The 18,237-nt window shown below is 46.0% G+C and overlaps 1 protein-coding gene across 1 annotated transcript; it reads left to right on the top strand.

The window, feature by feature from the left end:
- Positions 1-1,883: 1,883 nt before the first annotated feature.
- On the top strand, positions 1,884-16,700 carry TMBIM6 (transmembrane BAX inhibitor motif containing 6). Its single transcript, XM_060253089.1, has 10 exons — positions 1,884-2,167; positions 8,846-8,944; positions 9,933-10,041; positions 10,702-10,822; positions 12,014-12,062; positions 12,735-12,832; positions 12,931-13,010; positions 13,685-13,785; positions 14,241-14,313; positions 15,338-16,700. The coding sequence occupies exons 2-10, from the start codon at positions 8,889-8,891 to the stop codon at positions 15,362-15,364; spliced, it is 714 nt and encodes a 237-aa protein (XP_060109072.1). The 5' UTR covers positions 1,884-2,167; positions 8,846-8,888; the 3' UTR covers positions 15,365-16,700.
- The last annotated feature ends 1,537 nt before the right edge of the window (positions 16,701-18,237 follow it).

The following is an 18,237-nucleotide window of genomic DNA, read 5'->3' as shown; positions in this document are numbered from 1 at the left end:
CTTCCTTAAGCCAGCCCCCAACCCCTAACTAAAAAGCTACATCCAAAAGTAAAAAAAGTTTCTTCTCACTTCTTAAGCTGAGGCTGGCTCACCCCCTCCCATCCAGTGACGTTCCATGGGCTCTGATTGGCATGAAGCCTAAATCTTCAGCTTTTAAGGGGGTTTGCCATAGTGCCATGACCATGCCAAGCCCATCTGAACTGAGGTGGAAGAGTTCCTGTATTATGGGCTGATGGTGGATCATGCCAGTGTGCCACTACCACCAGAGATAGTTCTGTGACTGCTTGCTACCATGCCTTCTGGCACGTGGGGCAAGAGCCTTGGGCCATGCTGACCAGATAGAGATATCTGCCCTGAAGCAGTTAAATTACTCCTTTGGGCTGACTTGGAGGCAAGTGTGGGCCCTCATGGCCCTGCAAGCAGGCAGTGCTGGAAGACTTGCCCATTGCCGAGACCATACTGCACACAGTGATCCCACCTGTCACAGTATCCAACAGGTATGTGGCCTTGCAGCCATACTCCACCACTGGAGTAGCAGCAGGGGCTGCCCCCTCCCCGCTGTTCTCCACTCAAGCTTGTCTTTCCCCCTACAGGTGACTCATCCAGTGGGGAGGTCAGTACCAAGCTGTCTGGTGCCAGGATGGGTGAAAACAATGAGGTGCATATCAGCTTGGGGACTGAGAGTCTGACTGTGGGCCCAAAGGACATCAGTGCTGTTGTGGGTCCATCAACTGCCCTGACTGACCCCTCCAGAGGGGAACTGGTAGACCACACCCCTGCCAATCCTACCACAGTGTTGAGGCATGAGGAGATGAAGAACAGTGATGGGGCACCCATCTCTACTGAGACAGCAGCAGTGGTGGGTGCAACAGAAGTGAGATGACCATGGACACGGGGCACAGCCATGAGGCTGTGCATGCTACAGGCGCTGTCTTAGTATTAGTCTCTGTTTCCTCCCAGCCTGTTGCCCTGACCTTCTCAGACAGTGTTGTGGAGCATCTTCACACCCTTGGACATTGAGGAGTCCCTGGGATAAGCAGCTGTGGATGAGGCATTGCAGGTGGTGGACTCCATATCCCCAGAGGAGTGAGGTGAGCAGCATCAGGGGATGGGAGACTACCAGAATGGTGATGCACCCTGGCCCAGATGCTGCAGCTGGTGCAAACCCCAGTGTAGCTGGGGTTTCTGAGGTGCTGCTTTCCTGGGGGTTGGCCCTTTTGCATGACACAGGCCTGGGTGGACTTAAATAGGATTGCCCCTGGTATGCATGGTGGTGCGGCCCCCTTTGTGTGTGCTGCTGCCTCCATTCTGTTTAGAAGTGGCCTGTGCCTTTCAGGGTGCGTGCCAGGCGTCCATGCCCCCACTCTTATTGGCTCTCCACTGTTCCCATATCTCCGAGGCCATCCTGGCGGAGCCCCCATAGCTGCCACCCTGTAATTCGTTGGTTCCTCCCTGTTCATCACGGCTGCGCCAGTGACATCTGGTGGGTTCAGCAAGGACGCTGCATCAGAGTTTGCCCAATCCCCAGACCGTTCCGGAATCCGGACCCTTTAACGAAACAGACCAGAAGCACTACTGTGGCATCGGCAGCCTCCATAGCTCACACGATGGACATCACTCAAGACACTGCCTACAGTGAGGAGCATTCGCCAGTAGATGGCAGTGCAGGACTAGGTGATTAAAAAAACACTCAATTCGACGCTGCTAAATACCCTCCCCACCCCCACATACGCGGTGAACATCGCGCTCCTGCCAGAAGGGGGCCGCGTGCAGCTTCTGACAAATTGGAGCCAAGGGAGTGTATTACTCCATCTCGGACGCTGCCTATTGGCCGGACGTCGGGGACCAATAAACGCCCGCCTCCTCCCTTCAGCCGTCTTTTGTTTGCCGTTCTTCTGAGAGAAGCCAATGACATCTTCTTGGGCGCGGCCGGATGACCAATAGAAAAGACAAAATGGGAATGGAAGAAGCGGGTCAGGAGAGAAAACCAATAAGAGGCTGAGGCGGGACTTCGCGGGGCAGTGAACCAATAGGACTGGCCGAGAGGAGATAAGGCCTGGAGGGGGTGGAGGCGGATAGAGGAGTGTCGGCGGACATAGACATCTACGGCTTGCTCGGGAGCGCCTGTGTCAGTTGGGAGCTGCGACAGGGAGCTTGGCGGAAGCAGGTGAGACTCGCGGACTCCGCTGTGGGGCTCCAAGGCCTGCGTCGAGTTCGGTCTTCCCAGCAGTCCTGGGGCAGCCTGTCCGCTGAAATGGCATCCTCCATCTGCCCTCTCGTGGCTGGCCGCCTCCGTACTGGCCGGTGCTCCTCTCTGTGTATCTCTCCGCCTGCCCCTCCCCCGTCGGGATCCCTCTCTGCGTCGGCAGCTCTCAAAATGGATTCTCCTGGTCGAGCTCCATCTGTCACTCTGGAGAGTGGGCGTCGAAACACGCTACGTCATAGACATTCCCGGACCCTTCCCTCTTTCCTTTCCCCTCCCCTCCCCCCTTCGTGGTGGCTGGGAAATGGCCTCTGCCGCTGTGAGCAGAAAGAGTACTTACTAGGCCAGCTTCTGAAATCCTGGGCCCCAAGTCCTTGCTTCACACTTGACGCCGTGTTTCTTTCGGCCTGTGGGTTTGCTGACTTTGTGACCGAAGCTTCCTGCTGCTCTAGAATGACGCCAGTTTAGAAATAGGCATTGCATAATCGGATTCTGTTTCTCTTTCGGGTTGATTCGTCTGTGTTAAGAGATCCTGAACGAGGTTGCGTTGTTGCTTTCTCTTCGGTTACATGTATTGGAGGAAGCCTAGCTTGCAAAATAAGGGAGGCAATCTGGCATCTTTGCGGCTCTTCTCCCAGTGGGAGTGTGGCCTGAACTATTAAGCAGGATTTCAGTAGCACTTAGAAGGCTAACAAAAGTGGTTGCCTGCATCGAAGGAAGTGAGCTGACTTGTAAACGCTTGTGCGGAAATGATGTTAGTGTTTAAGGTGCTGCTTGTATCCGTGGTTAATTTTGTTCCTTTGTAGTTACTGTGATGTAATTTCAGCTAGAGTTGGTCTCTTCTTCATGTGTTTCAGTGGCTTATCTTTGAAAAGATGACACATTTGTTGCCCTCCTGAAAAGAGTGTAACAAGGGGGGGATGTTTTGACTCCCCCTCTTTTGAAAGCCTTAGTGGGCTAGTCTCCTTCCAAAAGCTCATTATCTGTTCTTAAAAATGCAAGTGATTGGCATGTATTTTTACCAATGATAAAATTAAAACCTCAGCATAGGACTCAGTGAGATCCTAACAGCTGTTGGTAAACTAGAATCGCTGGTCTGTCTTTTTCTCAAAAAACATTTAATTATGTCAGGTGTTAGCTTTTTACAAGCTTGGGGGGGGGGGCGCGGAGGTAGGTGTGTTGGCCTGCAGCAGAACAGATTCCACTCCAGTAGCACTTTAAAGACCTTGTTGTAATGGGATGACTCTTTATTTGTTTAGTGTTGCACCTGGAATGTGTGAACAAATAAGGGCCTGTGAGCTTGTGGGACCCGTGAATGTGTGCAGTGTGACTTACCCTTAGTATGGGCCTCTTGTAGGTTGTGTGCCCATAAGTTTAAGGAGCAGGGCTTCTAAGAGAGAGGGCATAGCTTCTGGGCAAGTTTAAGTCCCAATGCCTTTATTCAAGAATTGAAGCCTGGAATATATCTCTCGCCCACTCCTTTCTTTTAGCTTTGTAGTTTAATTTTGTCCCTGTGATAGCTAGTTACAGATCAGAGCGACCCATTGACATTTTAAGTGATTCGTCCGGCAGCTCAGTGCTATGTTGACTTTTGTGCAAACATCTACATGTTCTAGAGCAAGACTATTGATGTAGTTATTAAATTCTTGTTGGTTCCTATGTGGAACAAGTTGGAAAACAGCTAATTTCACGCATGCATTGCATTGAAGATTTAGTGTTCCCTTTGGCCATTAGCCACCTTTCTTGGAACAGAGAGGACATCTGGTGTGAGTCCGTCACCTGCTCTGAATATGCTGTTATATGGGTTAGAGAACTGTTTCAAATTCAGAAGTCTTCAGAGTTTGACATGATTAGAATAAGGCCAGACCTCAGCCATAGGATGAGCAGGGGTGTCTGTGGGCAAAGGACTCAAGATTGTTCTGTGGGGTTGATTGCCTAGTGGTGGTTGAAAGCCAGTTTTACAACTGGGAGTTAAACAGATGATAGGTATGTTAGTTACTGTTTGCTAAGGATGGGATACATTATGTAGCTTAATGTTCCTCCATTCCTAATGGTTCCATTTGGTGTATAATCAAAGGTGGAGTATTGGAGCTCTGGTCTGGGGAAGTAGAGTAGTAACTTATTAATGTAACAGGTATCTTTTATCCATGTAGTTTTAATCTTAGCTTGTCAGAGTCTGCTCTCTGACTAGCCTGAGAGATCTCCTGTGGTTACACAGTGTTCCAGAACAGTACAGAACCTCAGAGGATTGGATGGCTTTCTGATGTCATAGTGGTCACGTGAGCTTCTGTTATGGGGCACTAAGTGGTGCCTCCCCCTCCACCTGCCTGTGCAGATCAGCCTATTATCCTTTATGACTGTAAGGGGAACTCGCTAGCACACTCCTCCCCACCTTCTTTCTCCCTTTTTTGCCAGCTAGTATGTTCCGGCATCGAAGTACTGTTAGGAACCAATGAAAATTGGGCCCCTGGATGGCTTACTGAAAGCTTCACTTGTTGGTAATTTTGTGTAGGTATTCTAAATCTGGTTATTTATTAATAAGAGATCATAGGTTGTTCACTTCCTCACAAACAGGTTAGTTATTGAACTTGGGCTATGAGTTTGCCGCATGGTCAGTTTTTCTTCTTCTTCCCCCTCCTCTCCCAGTCTTACTTCTACGTTGAATGTGCTCGTGTAGAATTCACTGACACCACAGACCAGTCTTTTGGATGCCAGAACCTATTTATGGGATCACTCCGACTAAGAATTCCAGCATCATGTTCATATGAACATGGGTCACTGGATAATTGATTTGGATTTGAGATGAGACTGTGAGGAACAGAAGAATGTGAAATGCTTACTGAAGAAGTGCTGGCTTGTCTTCCTATGAACTCAAGATGCCAGATACGTTCTGTTTGACAGTTTGATGTATTACGCATGAAACTTTCATGAATATCCAAGCATGATCTCTTGCCTGAATATTTAAGTTGAAGAACGTCCCCATTTGTCTTATGAAACAAATACAGGAGCTTAGTAACTGGTTTGCACTGAGGTTAAGCAAGTGTCAGTCTCTTAATAAGCACTGTTTGTTGCTAAGGTGCCATCTTATTCAATATAGTTTTCATTAAGTATTCCTGAACTTTACCTTGTAGAACAGCAGTGTCTTTCACTGTGTCAAGGTTGAGTATATCTAATGGCTAGGATTTATGATCACATCTTTACTTGTAGCTCTTATCCTCTCTCCTAAAGAGAAGGTCTGGACATGACAGGGACAAAAGTTAGGTTGTGGCTAATTGTTACATGCGTTCTCCTTGGTTCAGGGTTTTGAAGCAGCAACATTGCTTTGAACCATCCATGGATCTAACCATGCAAGCTTGGGAAGAGTTCTATTTCCACATGCTTTCAAGCAATGCTTGTAATGGTTCTGGGTAATCTTATAGTCAAAGGCCAGACAGTGTATCTGTTGCACTGAGTTGAGGGTATTATTATGTTCTGTCTGACATGAATCTGGGGAAAACTAACAACTGCTGTTGGTTTTAATTCCAACTGGTGGATCTCCCCCCCCCCTTACTGAACATGACAGTTACTTCTTACTATGGTGACTGTTTTTGTGACTTTTGCAACTGCTTGTTGGAGTAGGCAGAACTGATTGAGATAAATCAGTGGCCCAAATTTATAGAAGTATGTTTCATACACATAAAGCTACCATGTCCTTTGTGCCACTCCTCAGATTAAAGTGACTGAGAAGGTTGGCTGTTTCACAAATGTTTGTTTCCCAAAAATATGACTCTTTGGGGATAGTTTATTTCTTGCTTATAGTGGTCCCTTAGGTATATTTGAACTTTTAGGTCTCTGCCCTTCCCTGAAGAATTGAGCCTACGGTGAGAAACTGAAAGACTTGCCTGTTTCATTTTGATTTTACAGATTACCTGAAAAAGCTGTGACATTTTCTGGTTCAGATGCCTGACAATGAGGGCTTGCCTGGTCCACAGTACCAGTCTCTATGAAGGAGGCAGCCTATGCCTCACAGACCTGTGATGTCTCATTTGCCCTCATTGGTCCAGTTGGGCCTCTTTCTTGAACAACTGTTGGCATCTGGAAGGTTAGCATGTAAATTCTCCAAGCTTCCTCCACCAGGCATGACCTATTTTGGTGCCCTAATACTGAGTCACGTTAGCTGGCATGTTCACTTGTAGCCTGAATTAATTACATATTATGTTTCTCTGTGGATTTCCCAAGTTAATCTGCTGTGAGGTGTTTTCTGTCACTTCAAGGGTGCTATTGGGGCCTTGGAATGTGACATTTCCTGTCCTGTGTGCAGACCTCTGGCAACTGAGAAGGCCTTAGATACAGAACAGATCTTAATATGATAGTGGATGTACATAATTTCTTGAGGCAATGTGATCACTCTGCCTTCTGGGAGCTCTTGCCTTTTCTATTTGGCAGCGTTTGATTCTCCATTCCAGGACACTGTTCATATGATCTTTGCTCAGCCAGCATCTTGAAATGGTATGAACTCTGCAGCTGGGGTCTACTGTTCTGCTATTATAACAATCTGAACCTGGATTTACGTTGCTGGTTTTGGTCCTGGCTGAAAAGATGCCCACATCTATTGCCATACGTTAATAGGAATAACTCCAATCTGCTGTAATGTGGTAGGATACTGAGAGGGACTCCAGCAGCATAAAGGAAACCACAGTTTGGGGTATACTTCTGGCAGGTCACATTTTCTCCATATTCTTTTGGCTGCTGGCAGTGCCACCTTTATCAGGCCTGGGCTTTAAACCCATAGGAAGGGGTCCCAAAAGTTATCTTCGTATTCAGTGGCTTGTTTCATTTGTGCTTGGTGTAATTTAGAATGTACTTCTGTGCTGCAGTGCCATTCACTTCACTTGGGAGGGATGGGCTATGGAAAGCAGATGCAGGAATGAACTACAAATAATAGATCCTTTTGACTTGTCTGAGGAGGCTTGCTTAGCTTATCATCCCACAAAGCTGTAAAATGAGTCAGTGTGATACAGGGGAAGTTTGTTTGACTTGGCATCTTGAATTCAAATCCATGCTCAGCCTTAAAGTAAACTGAGAGACCTTGGACTGGAAGTCAACTTCTTCCTTCCTTCAGCATAACCTGCTGGGTGGCTGAAATGAGATTCCACCCAAGTATACTACACTGAGCTCCTCAGGATGAGCTGCCAGTGTTAATTATTAGTTACTGTTCTGTGGGATTGTTAATGGGTTTGTATGTGTGGTAAGTCTTTGTTCAGCACCTCTTGTCCTTGCCAAAGGAGGAGTGCCGCCTTGTCACCCTGTCAAGAAGCTGGACTAATATGTCTGTAATATTTGCATGATCCTATTACATGACACCAACGTTCCCTGCCAGCCAATCCAGGCCTGGCTTGCAAGTCCCCCTCCCTCCTTCCTTGCTTGCTTGATGAGGGATAAGATGCTAGTTGCAGAACTGGTTGCCACCCAGGATTTTAGAGCAAACACTAGCAGATGTGATGAGAACTTCTAAGGGAGGGCGTGTGGGGGGGTTATCAGACCATATTTGTAGTGTGGTCTTGAGTGGGCAAAATACCAATTCGTGTTGATGCAACAAGTAGTAGTAGGAGGGCTCCTAGTCAGAGCATTTGGGAACAACATATTTGCCTACGGCATCAGGCTGTGGAGGCTACTTGGCTGTGACTTCTCTCTAGCCATGCCTGGGGAGGTCATTAGGGACACTAATATAAGTGCTTTCCAGCTGCTTTGTTGTGAAGCAGAGTTCCCTTGTGAGCCAAGTGGCTCCCCAGGAGCCTGGGGCTAGTCTTGTAACAACCTGCAATAATTGCACCATATATACCAAGAGGGCTAGGCTGCCTGCAAAGCTATTGCAGCCTCTAGATTTTCCATACCAGGAGTAAGAGGGGGATCTTGCAGGTGGCATCTCAGGGCTTCAGTTGGTGAGTTCAGAGTGGAGGACGACAAGTCTCATTTGTCCTTAAGTAGTGGGAAAGGAAATTGAACCTATACTGACCTTCCAGTTTCTTGATTAGGCCTGAATCTTTGGCAGAGATTTTTTTTTTCCAACAAAGGAAATTGGATTCATTGAACACTCTATGGACAGAGTGAAGCACACCAAAATTAGTCTGTGTGATGGATGGCACTGTCATTGGATATAGATGGCTTGGAATGGGGATCGCTGCTTGAAGCCTTTAATCTAGGACTTATTCTTTGCTGCTGATTGGATCTTCTGTCATAGGTTGGGTCTGTTGGTTTTCCCTTTTACATCTGACAAAGTGGGCCTTAAAGACCTGTTTTAACTTCAGAGGACGCCACCCCACAGTTGTTTGAAAAGTAGTACGCTGTCTCCTGGTTTAACTTGTGAAGGGATCAGAATTATTAACAGATGCCTGACAGTTCCACTGAAAGAAGGGAGGCTAGAGGCTCTGAAACAACAGGTGTTCCTGGATTGCTGCTAGTGGTGAGGCACTGACAGAAGCAAAGATTGTTTTGGGGTGGCCAAAGAATATTGTGTAATGTCATTTGGACAACCAGGAAGGAGAAGTTCAGTGCTACCTCTAAAGGTCGATATCAGCAGGCATTGTGGGGCTCTCATCTAGTCCTGGGAAGGAGTGGCACTGTTTTCCCATCTGATGTGGCCTTTGCTCCCCTTTTCCGCAGCTTATTTTGACAAGAGGGTTGCAACAGTCTGCCAGCTGGCACAATGGACATCTTCAACAGGAACATTAATTTTGATGCCATCTTCAAATTCTCCCACATGTGAGTGTGCATTTGGTTTGCTTCCCACTTTGGATGTGGTTTTGTCATGGGTGGGAGGAGGTAGATCAACTGATCCCCTGGATTGTGACGGTTGGAAGCCTGTGTGATCTGTCACTGAACCCAGATAATGGATAGATCTGGAAAGTGTAGAGTATGAGCACACCAGGCTTTTATGCCTGATATGACATATTGCCTGATATGCAGGGAAAAAAATAATAATTCTTTCTCCAGGTAACGAGCTCCCTGTCTCCTCCTCTCCCTCCCCGGATGTTGTAGTCTGGATTAAGCAGCTGAATAGTTGTTGATGAACAGATATTATTTGCATAATTTAGTCTTCTGATAGTTATAGAAGGGGCAAAGAACTATGCACTTGTACAAGTTTTGTGCACATTTTGAAATCTTGCTCACATACATGCACACACAATCCTTTCCAGGTAGTAACTCTTACTTTCAAGTTTATCTTTAGCCTAGAGGATGAGAAATTTGCTTTCGCAGAGGATGAATAAAAGCTGAGACTCTCAAAAACACTATTTACTGCCCATTACCAGATTCTGCACTTTGTGTCATTTGGTCATGAAATAGAGAGCAATTTAGGAAAGCCCATATGGAAGCCAAAGTCCAGGATTGGCAGGATGTTTAAAGTAATGCAGTGCCAGTATGCAGTACAGTATAGGGCAAAAGAAACACAACTGGCCACCAAGCATCAGACTTGTGAGAATCTCTTTGACCAGATACCCAAGATTACTCCAGGTTCTCTCTGGCTCTCTGCTTCTCCTCTGTGAGGAACATGACATCCCATTCCTAGAGGCTCTGGAGCATGAGAGTCTCTTGGCAGAGGCACTTGAAAATGTGATTTGGGACAGATCAAGTATTGTTTCCTCTGTAGGCTGCCGGATGTCTGAGAGCTGGCAAGTAACCAGCCAGAACTGCTGTTTCTCAGGTGCATGAGACACAATGGCACTGACTTTCTCTTTTTTAACTCCTGCAGCTCCACATCAACTCAGCAGCACCTGAAGAAGGTTTATGCTAGCTTTGCACTATGCATGTTTGTAGCAGCAGCTGGTGCCTACATCAACCTGGTAACTCAGCTGGTGCAGGTAAGAGCTCTCTGTGCAGATGTGTAGGCTTAAGACCACTTCGGCCCTTAGTGTTTTTGTGAGCTTTCCCCTCTGTGGAGCTTAACCACAGACTGGAAAGTGAGCTGTTATGTATAGCTCCCCTAGAGATTCCCTTCAAGTTTCCTTAGAGATGCTTGTCACTGGGCATAGTAAGTGATTGGCTGCTACTTTCAAAACAGAAATTAGGAGGTAGCCCCTAATGCTAGACAAAGGAAGCCATCCTATATCAAGCCAAGAGCTACTCTTCATTAGTCTAATGCATTGAAAGGTATTTCTGATATTTCAGATGCACGCCAGTTTCTACAGTGCTTTGCACAGATCGACCACAATGTTGGAAGGTGATTCACTTCTCAAAGAGCAGTTAGATCAAATACTGCATCCATGTGTTTCCTTAGATGCCTGCAAGGAGAAGGCTTACTCTTATTTCTTTTTGTTTTGAAATTCAGCAAAAGGACCTGGAATATTTCTGAAGGAGTTGGGCATGGACTCCTTCCATTGCTAGAACCCTGTCTGGGGATTGTGACTAAAATAGCCTGCCTAATTAAATTCCATGGGTTAGATTTAGCCACTTCCCTGCCAGCAACATCCAGACCTTGCCCAGGACCCAGTCTGCTAATCACTCTCTGCTCTTCCTTACAGTTTGGACTGCTGACTAGTCTGGGAGCTCTTGGCCTTATGATCTGGCTGATGGCCACACCCCACAGCCGGAAAACGGAACAGAAACGATTGGGCATTCTGGCAGGCTTTGCCTTCCTCTCTGGTATGTGCTGATGATCCTCTTCCCATAGGAAAAGGGGTGCATATTAATACCAAGGCAAACAATTTTATCAAGCACCAGTGGCCTAATGGTTCATGACAGTCAGTGTGGTGTCGTGGTTAAGTACACGGACTCTTATCTGGGAGAACCGGGTTTGATTCCCCACTCCTCCTCTTGCAGCTGCTGGAATGACCTTGGGTCAGCCATAGTTCTTACAGAGTTGTCCTTGAAAGGGCAGCTTCTGGGAGAGCTCTCTCAGCCCCACCTACCTCACAGGGGAGGGGAGATAAAGGAGGTTGTTATCTGCTCTGAGACTCTTGAGATTTGGAGTATAGGGTGGGGTATAAATCCAATATCATCATCATCTGAGTGGGGCAGAAGCTGAAGTGAAGTCAGTTGCTTGTACAAGTATAGGAGTTTCACAGATGTGGTAGACAGCTTGCATCTAGGCACTTAGAAATTAGCTATTACGTGGAAGCTACTTTTGCTTGATATTCTTCTAGGCAATTGCGTGGTGCCAGTGGTGTGTGCTGAAAATTATGCAACTGTTTGGGCAGGTTGGTTTTGGATGCCTGGCACCTAATTCCCAGACGGTCATTGCCAGTACTCTTAACAAGGAGGCAGACGGCCCACTCATTTACCACTGACCTTGCATGGTTTTGTCCACCAATACCTTATCTACCTGGAATCTAATATACTTTTATCCCAGAGGCTGAAGTACATGGGTTCATCTTTCATTTTGACCTGAGCAGTCCTGTGACATAGGTTGACCCATGTGACTTGTCTAAAATCACTTAGCAAGCTTCTGTGCCCGAGTGGGGATTTGCCTTTGGGTCATCTGGATCCTCTGGGGTAGGATGAGAAGCTCATATATAGCACTGTGTGCTGGGTTGTGAAGGGGGCTGGCTAGAATGGCACAATCCTGTGGTATAACTAGAGAGTATAGATTTTTAGCAACTTGAATTAGCATCATTAAGGCTGTATAGTGAGCCTTATCCCTGTTTATCTAGCCTCTCAGAGCTGGTGTTTATGTGATGCTTTGTAAAAGCTTCAGTTAATCATATAAAGAGCACTTTTGTTGTGTTATGAAAGGCCCATGTGTGTATAAGCCAGATGTTTTCTTCCAGATACATGCAAGTATTGTGTATTCATGCAAGCATCTCTCTAATGCCATTGTACCCCTTTGTCTTCTAGGAGTTAACCTAGGACCTCTGCTGAAGATGGTCATTGCCATCAACCCCAGGTAAGCAGCAGTAATGCCTCAGTTGCCCTGTCATTCCCACGCTTTAGTGCTCTATCAAGCTTGCAGGAAGTTTTGGGCCACACCTACCGGTTTTCGCCAGAAGTGTAACATTGTTGGAGTTTTTTGTGCGATCAAGACATAATTGTTTTGTGGCAACCCCATGGGCTTTTGAAGGCAAGAGACATTCAGAGGCGGTTTGCCATTGCCTGCCTCCACTTCACAATCCTGGTATTCCTTGGAGGTCTCTCATCAAAAGACTAGCCAAAGCCAACCCTGCTTAGCTTCCGAGGTCTGATGAGATCAGGCTACCTAGGTCAGGGCTAATACAACATACACCTGAATTTAAAATCAAGCTACTTTAATTGTATGCTCATTTTTTCAAATTTTAGTAATTTCCTCTAACTCAGCAAGCTATTCCTGATATTTCAGTGCGGAGTCTGGAATATGATTCCAGTGATTGAGCCTTGCTAACATAAACACCCCCCCACACGCACACACAGTTTGCCTTCTAAGTTCTCAAACCCACCAGAACACCTCTTCTTTAGGTATCAGTTTCCAAGACCTGTATAGCCAGTTTGCTTGGGGTGTGGTAGAAGGTCTGTGGGCCACACTGGGGACCTAAAACCCCTTCGGCAATAACTAGCTCTGATCTTCTCCTTTCTCTCCACTCAGCATCATCCCAACTGCTTTCCTGGGCACAGCTGTGATCTTCAGTTGCTTCTCCCTGAGTGCCCTCTTTGCTAAGCGCCGTGCCTACCTGTACTTGGGAGGTAAGGATTCCAAAGGAGCTGCCAGCTCCCTCCTGGGTTGAGAAAGAGGCCTTTGCAGCACCTTGTTCCTCACTCATGCTTCTGTTTCCTTTCGTTAGGTTTTCTGTTCTCTGGCCTCTTTCTGATGCTCTTTTTATCGCTGATCAATATGTTTGTGGGCTCCACCTGGCTTTTCACAGTAAGTAGCTGTAACTTTAACTGGAGCCTACATGCTCTGACTGAAGAAAACTGGCACAAACCACTTGATTTCAGTCTGTTGATTTGAGGATTGGTAATAGAAGCACCGTACAGTGGCTTCTTTCAGCTTGGAGCTTGCAAACCTGCCCCAGGTTAGTGTCTAGTGCAATGATTGTTGGGATGAGTTTTACTTCCCCTTAGCTTTCTTTTTTAGAGCAAGAAAGGGAGAACTGCTGGAACTTTTTATTACAAAAATCAAAGTTCTGCACCAGTTAAACCCAAATCATGCTGTAAAAGCTAAGTCCTTTGCTGCATGGGTTTGCAAGACTGTTCTTGTGCACAGTTCAGCTAGTTGTAAGGAAAGACAGCACTGAAGCTCCATCTGATCATTAAAAACTGCCTAAATATTCTGTTTCTATTGCTGTGCATTTTCAGGTATATATTTGGAGCCATGAAGGGTAGAAACTTACCTTCTTTAAAATGAATGCTCAGATTAGTGTTCAGCAAATATCTTGCAAGTTTTTTTTTCATTCCTGCAAAACTGTGGCCCAAACTCCAACTGGAGACCAGAACTAAGCAAAAAGACTACCAGGGAATAGCTGCTAATAGCAGTTAAATATAACTACTCTTAGCTAATGCCCTCTTTTTATCTTGCCCCTTTTTATCTTGCTCTAGGCTAACCTCTACATTGGACTCATGATCATGTGTGGCTTTGTGCTGTTTGACACTCAGCTCATCATTGAGAAGGCTGAGAGGGGTGACGGGGACTATATCTGGTGAGTACAGGGGCCCATGGAATTGTGGCAGTTGAGTGTCCAGGCCAAGGCTTTGTGGAGGGGCAGTGAGGTTGGTAGAGTAGAGCAGAGCTCTGGAATGTCAGATGAGAAGGGAGTGGAGGGTTGCATAGGTAGCCTTTTTTATACAGAGTTCAGTTAGAAACAGGCAAGAGCCTTTACTGTCAATGGCTATGGATGACCCCCCCCCCCCAAAAGGCTTGAATTGCTTGAAATGAGATGCAACGTATTTGCCAGCTAAGTGAGTTAAACAGAGGAGCAAAATCTCAATTGATAAAGTGTGAGAGGGAAATGGTGTGTCCAATTCTTGAAGTACACCATTTCAGTATAAGAGGATGGAGGCCCTGATTTGGCAAGATTCCTTTTGGCCTTTCTGTGATGCTTTGGGGCTGCAGTGTACTATTTGATGCCAATCCTGCTGCCCTCTCTCCGACTAGGCACTGTGTGGATCTCTTCCTGGATTTCATCAGCATCTTCCGAGAGCTCATGACCATCTTGGGCATGAATGAGGTGAGTCTGCTGTGGCTGTGTGGAGTGAATTTTGCCACATTGGCTGTGGAACAAACAAGGGGTTATCACACTGAACTGATTAGCAGATCTCTCCAAGTGTTGTGTCCTGCTCTGTTAGCCAAAGTGCAGAAGGCCAAGAAGTTTTGCCTGCATTGGCAGCAGGCTACATCCTGCATAGAACATAAAGATTCTCTTGAGTGGCACAGCCCTATAAAACACTGGGATTCACTATTGAGTTCTTATGGGTGGGATGCCTAAGCACCAATTAGTGAATACAAGTGTGCAAGAGAAGCTACTTTTCTGAAGAGTGCTAGTGATTAATATAGTAGAGACTTCTTATCTCAAAGTTTCAGACAAACTACAACAGGGTTGTGAAAAATAAGAGGCAGCTTCAGGCAACCAAGCAAGGACAATTCACTAAAGGGTGTTCCCCCCCAACTCTCTGTTGAGGCTGTATTTTACAGCTAATGTGGTGTGATTTTTAGAGTATCAGGCTAGGACCCAGTTTGAAATTCCCTAGAAACAGTGAGCGTGTGATTTAGAGCCACTTGGTCTTTCTCAGTCTGTCATACCCAGCAAACTCCTTGAGAGGATAAAGTGGAGGAGAAGAGCCATCCCTGCAGTTCTGAGCTCCTTCAAGAAAGGGCAGGATAAAATGTGATGGTAGGATAGATAATGAGGAAGACAAGCGTAGGGTGGTCAGGCCATTAAGGACCTAGTGGATGGCTTCTTTTTCCATCCTAGACAAGCCATTCAAGTAAGCCCCAAAACTATGTGGTTTAACTGTTTCTTGAACCTTTAAAGATTATGCAAAAGCAGAGGTAGGTGGTGAGAACTCCCAGGCTACAACTGACATGTCACTCTACCTAAGAAATACTGTTTGTGGGTCCTTCATAACAAGTTTGCCCCCTTCAGATGAAGCAGGTAGTCAAAGAGCCCTTCCAGGTAGGGGGCCAGATATTGTGCTCTTCAGGCTGTTTTAGTGTACGGAAGTACTGGAGCATTGTCTGTCTTCTCTTTTCAGAGCAACAAGAAAAAGAAAGAGAAGTGAAGGAACCATGGACACCTATATGGAGTCCCCTTTTCTCTCCCCCTCCCCTGCCTCTTTCTTGCTTCCATTCAACCTGACTTGTATTAAAGGTGCCAGCATTGTTCGGTGTGAATGAGATCTGTGACACTTTCATACTTTGTAGAAACTGGATTTTTTCCCCCTTGGTTTTGAGGTTGTTTTTTTTTTTTTAAATTAACAGACTGACCCTCATGCTGGAGTCTGGCTTTTCCCCTCTGCTGTACCAACAGGCATACTCTTCAGGGACTGTCATTCATCCCCTGCTGCTTTAGATGGCATCGGACAGTTTCAGTCCCCCTCTCTCTCCCTCCACCCACATAGTACAATGAAAACAGGTGAGGGGGGCAACAGCAGACGTTGCTGGTGCAGGAGAGTTTCTTCTACCACTAAAATTTAACAGCTTGCCTGAAAACAAATCAAGCTGGTTTGCATGGCTGTTCAATAAGTCTGGGGTCGTTCAGGCAGCTTCCCTGTGAGGCTGTGCAGAATGGAGAGGCAAAGCCCCAGCTGCTGATTGGGAAGAACTCCCTTGGCGGTCCATCAGAGCTGGGAGGTAGTGCTTACTTTCCCTATTTTTGCATAGTTCTGCTGCTGGGTAGCAAACCCCCTCCCCCCATTGTCCAATTGAGACAGGGTTGTCAAAAATGCGTTCTGCCTAAATTGTACCCTGAATATTTCCAACCTCCAGATCCAAGCACTTTGATTTGCTCTGCAGTTGGGACTCTGGAATTCAAGCCCAGCAGAGTTCAGGGGACAACAGTGAAACTTGCTGAAAGCATGAGATCTGGCTATTGTAACAGTGTCAGCCTGACTGCCCTTTTGTTTTCAGCATTTGGGAACATAGCTCTGGGAGTGAACCCTAAGGGTAGGAGGCAGCTGACCACTGTATAGTGCATTCTGCATATTAAGGTAGAATCTACACCTTCAGCATTAGTACAGCTCTGTGCACAAGCTTGTTAAGTTTTCTCAGCAGGGAGGCAGATACTGTTTCTTTTTGCCCCTTGGCACCTGAAGCCAGATTCCAACTCTGCTTGCTTGGGATAATGGAGTGTTTTTTTCCCCTTCTCCCTCCCCCTTCCCTCGGACCAGTGCCAAGAAGTAAATTCTTCATGAAATCTACTTTATAGATACCTTGTCTAACAGGTTTTAATATAGTAATGAGTAAACTCTGTCGTTATTGGATTTCCAGTTCTGGCTGCATTCTTTACTCATACTGTGAAGAGACAGGGTTTTAAAAGAAAAGGTGTTTGATTCAGAAATGTATCTACATTGTCTTACTTTGTACAAAAAGATTACAATAAAAATCCTCAAACTTTAACCTTTACCCTCTACTTTCAGTTCTGCTTTAAGCAAACCTGCTGCCAAAATTTGCCTTCAGTGGTCTGGGAGCTGTCAGAGTGACCGTGCTCTCAGAGAACTCTTTCCATACTGACTTTTTGCTATGTTCTGTGCTTTGTATATGCTACGTTTGCGCATGCTCTGGAATGGGCAGTCAGTTTAACCTGGCTTGTGGATCCTCACACAGCTAAGGACAAACAAGTGCATTAAAACTCTTTCAAAGAAGCACCCCACGCTCTGAAGAGTCCTGTATGTTTCCAGAGAACTCCAGGACAGTCTGAATACAACCCTCCCCCCCCCACACACACACACTTGGGTGCAAAACAAGCAGGGAAGAGGCTGCTACAGTTATTCTATTAAGGGGAAGAAAGCAGAGATGTAGTCTGGAAATGATCAATAAATCGTGGAACAGGAAATAATGGGATAAGACCTAATTCCTTGGCCTGGTCTCTTAGGACAGTAGTTGGGCATCTTTAACCATGCTGCATTCTAAGAATGGGGAAAGAGGTGCAGGTTATTTGTTGAGCCAGACAAGTTTTTTTAAAAACTTACAGGTGTATAGGTGATTCCAACAGGAGGAAGTAATCTTTTAAGGTCATTTGTGATCTTTACTGAACCCAGAAACCAACTACACAGCCAATGTCAGCTGTAAAACCAGATGATGTAGGCCCAGGGATGTTTTGAACCTGCTATACTTCTAGTTGTCTTCCAAGAACAGCCTCCCTTGGAGAATACATTCCAGTTGTGCAATCTGGAGGGCATGAATTCATCACCAGGGCAAGATCCTTCCTGGCGAATTAAAGGGCAGTTAAGGAAAAAGAAAAGCACATCTGGCCCAGTTGCCACTGGAATATCCAATTACAGAAGCAGAATTATGAAACAATTCTTCATAACTAGTTGCATTCTTAGCTGGAAGTACTGCTGTCTAGTATGAATTCAGTTGCTGACACATATCCAGTCTATCACTGACAACCCAAGCACAAACTGAGTAATGAAAGGAGTGATAGAACCAAATGTCATTTGCATATTGATTTCCAATTCAGTCATTTTATTATATAAATGCTAAATACCATGAGGCTTCTTCATAAGCCAAAGAACACAGGCTGAGGCAGCAGTTTCCTAGCCTAATTTGTCCCTGCCTCTGATGGACTGAAGCCATTGCCAAACACTTCCTGGCAATGGGATCAGGATACCACAGTTTGCCTTGTCATGAGAACCTCGAGAATGTGTGTTTTCCCCCCTATGCCATCACCCTACTTTTTAACCTACATGAGGGAGATGAGTCTGGAGACCAAGTCCTATGAAGAAAGGTTGAGGAAGTTGGGTATGTTTAGCCTGGAGAGGAGGCGGCTGAGAGGTGATATGATCACCATCTTCAAGTACTTGAAGGGCTGTCATAGAGGATGGTGTGGAATTGTTTTCTGTTGCCTCAGAAGGTAGGACCAGAACCAGTGGGTTGAAATTAAATCAGAAGAGTTTCTGGCTCAACATTAGGAAGAACTTCCTGATAGAGCAGT

The sequence above is a fragment of the Heteronotia binoei genome, chromosome 13, assembly GCF_032191835.1.
Source record: "Heteronotia binoei isolate CCM8104 ecotype False Entrance Well chromosome 13, APGP_CSIRO_Hbin_v1, whole genome shotgun sequence".
NCBI lineage: Eukaryota > Metazoa > Chordata > Lepidosauria > Squamata > Gekkonidae > Heteronotia > Heteronotia binoei.
The sequence above is the reverse complement of the archived record's forward strand: the minus strand, read 5'-3'. Positions and strand labels throughout refer to the sequence as shown.

Coding starts and splice junctions, on each gene's coding strand:
- TMBIM6 (XM_060253089.1), top strand. CDS start 8,889: ATGGACATCTTCAACAGGAACATTAATTTTGATGCCATCTTCAAATTC. Junction 10,823..12,013: donor AGGCTTTGCCTTCCTCTCTG/GTATGTGCTGAT, acceptor TTTGTCTTCTAG/GAGTTAACCTAGGACCTCTG. Junction 14,314..15,337: donor CCATCTTGGGCATGAATGAG/GTGAGTCTGCTG, acceptor TTCTCTTTTCAG/AGCAACAAGAAAAAGAAAGA.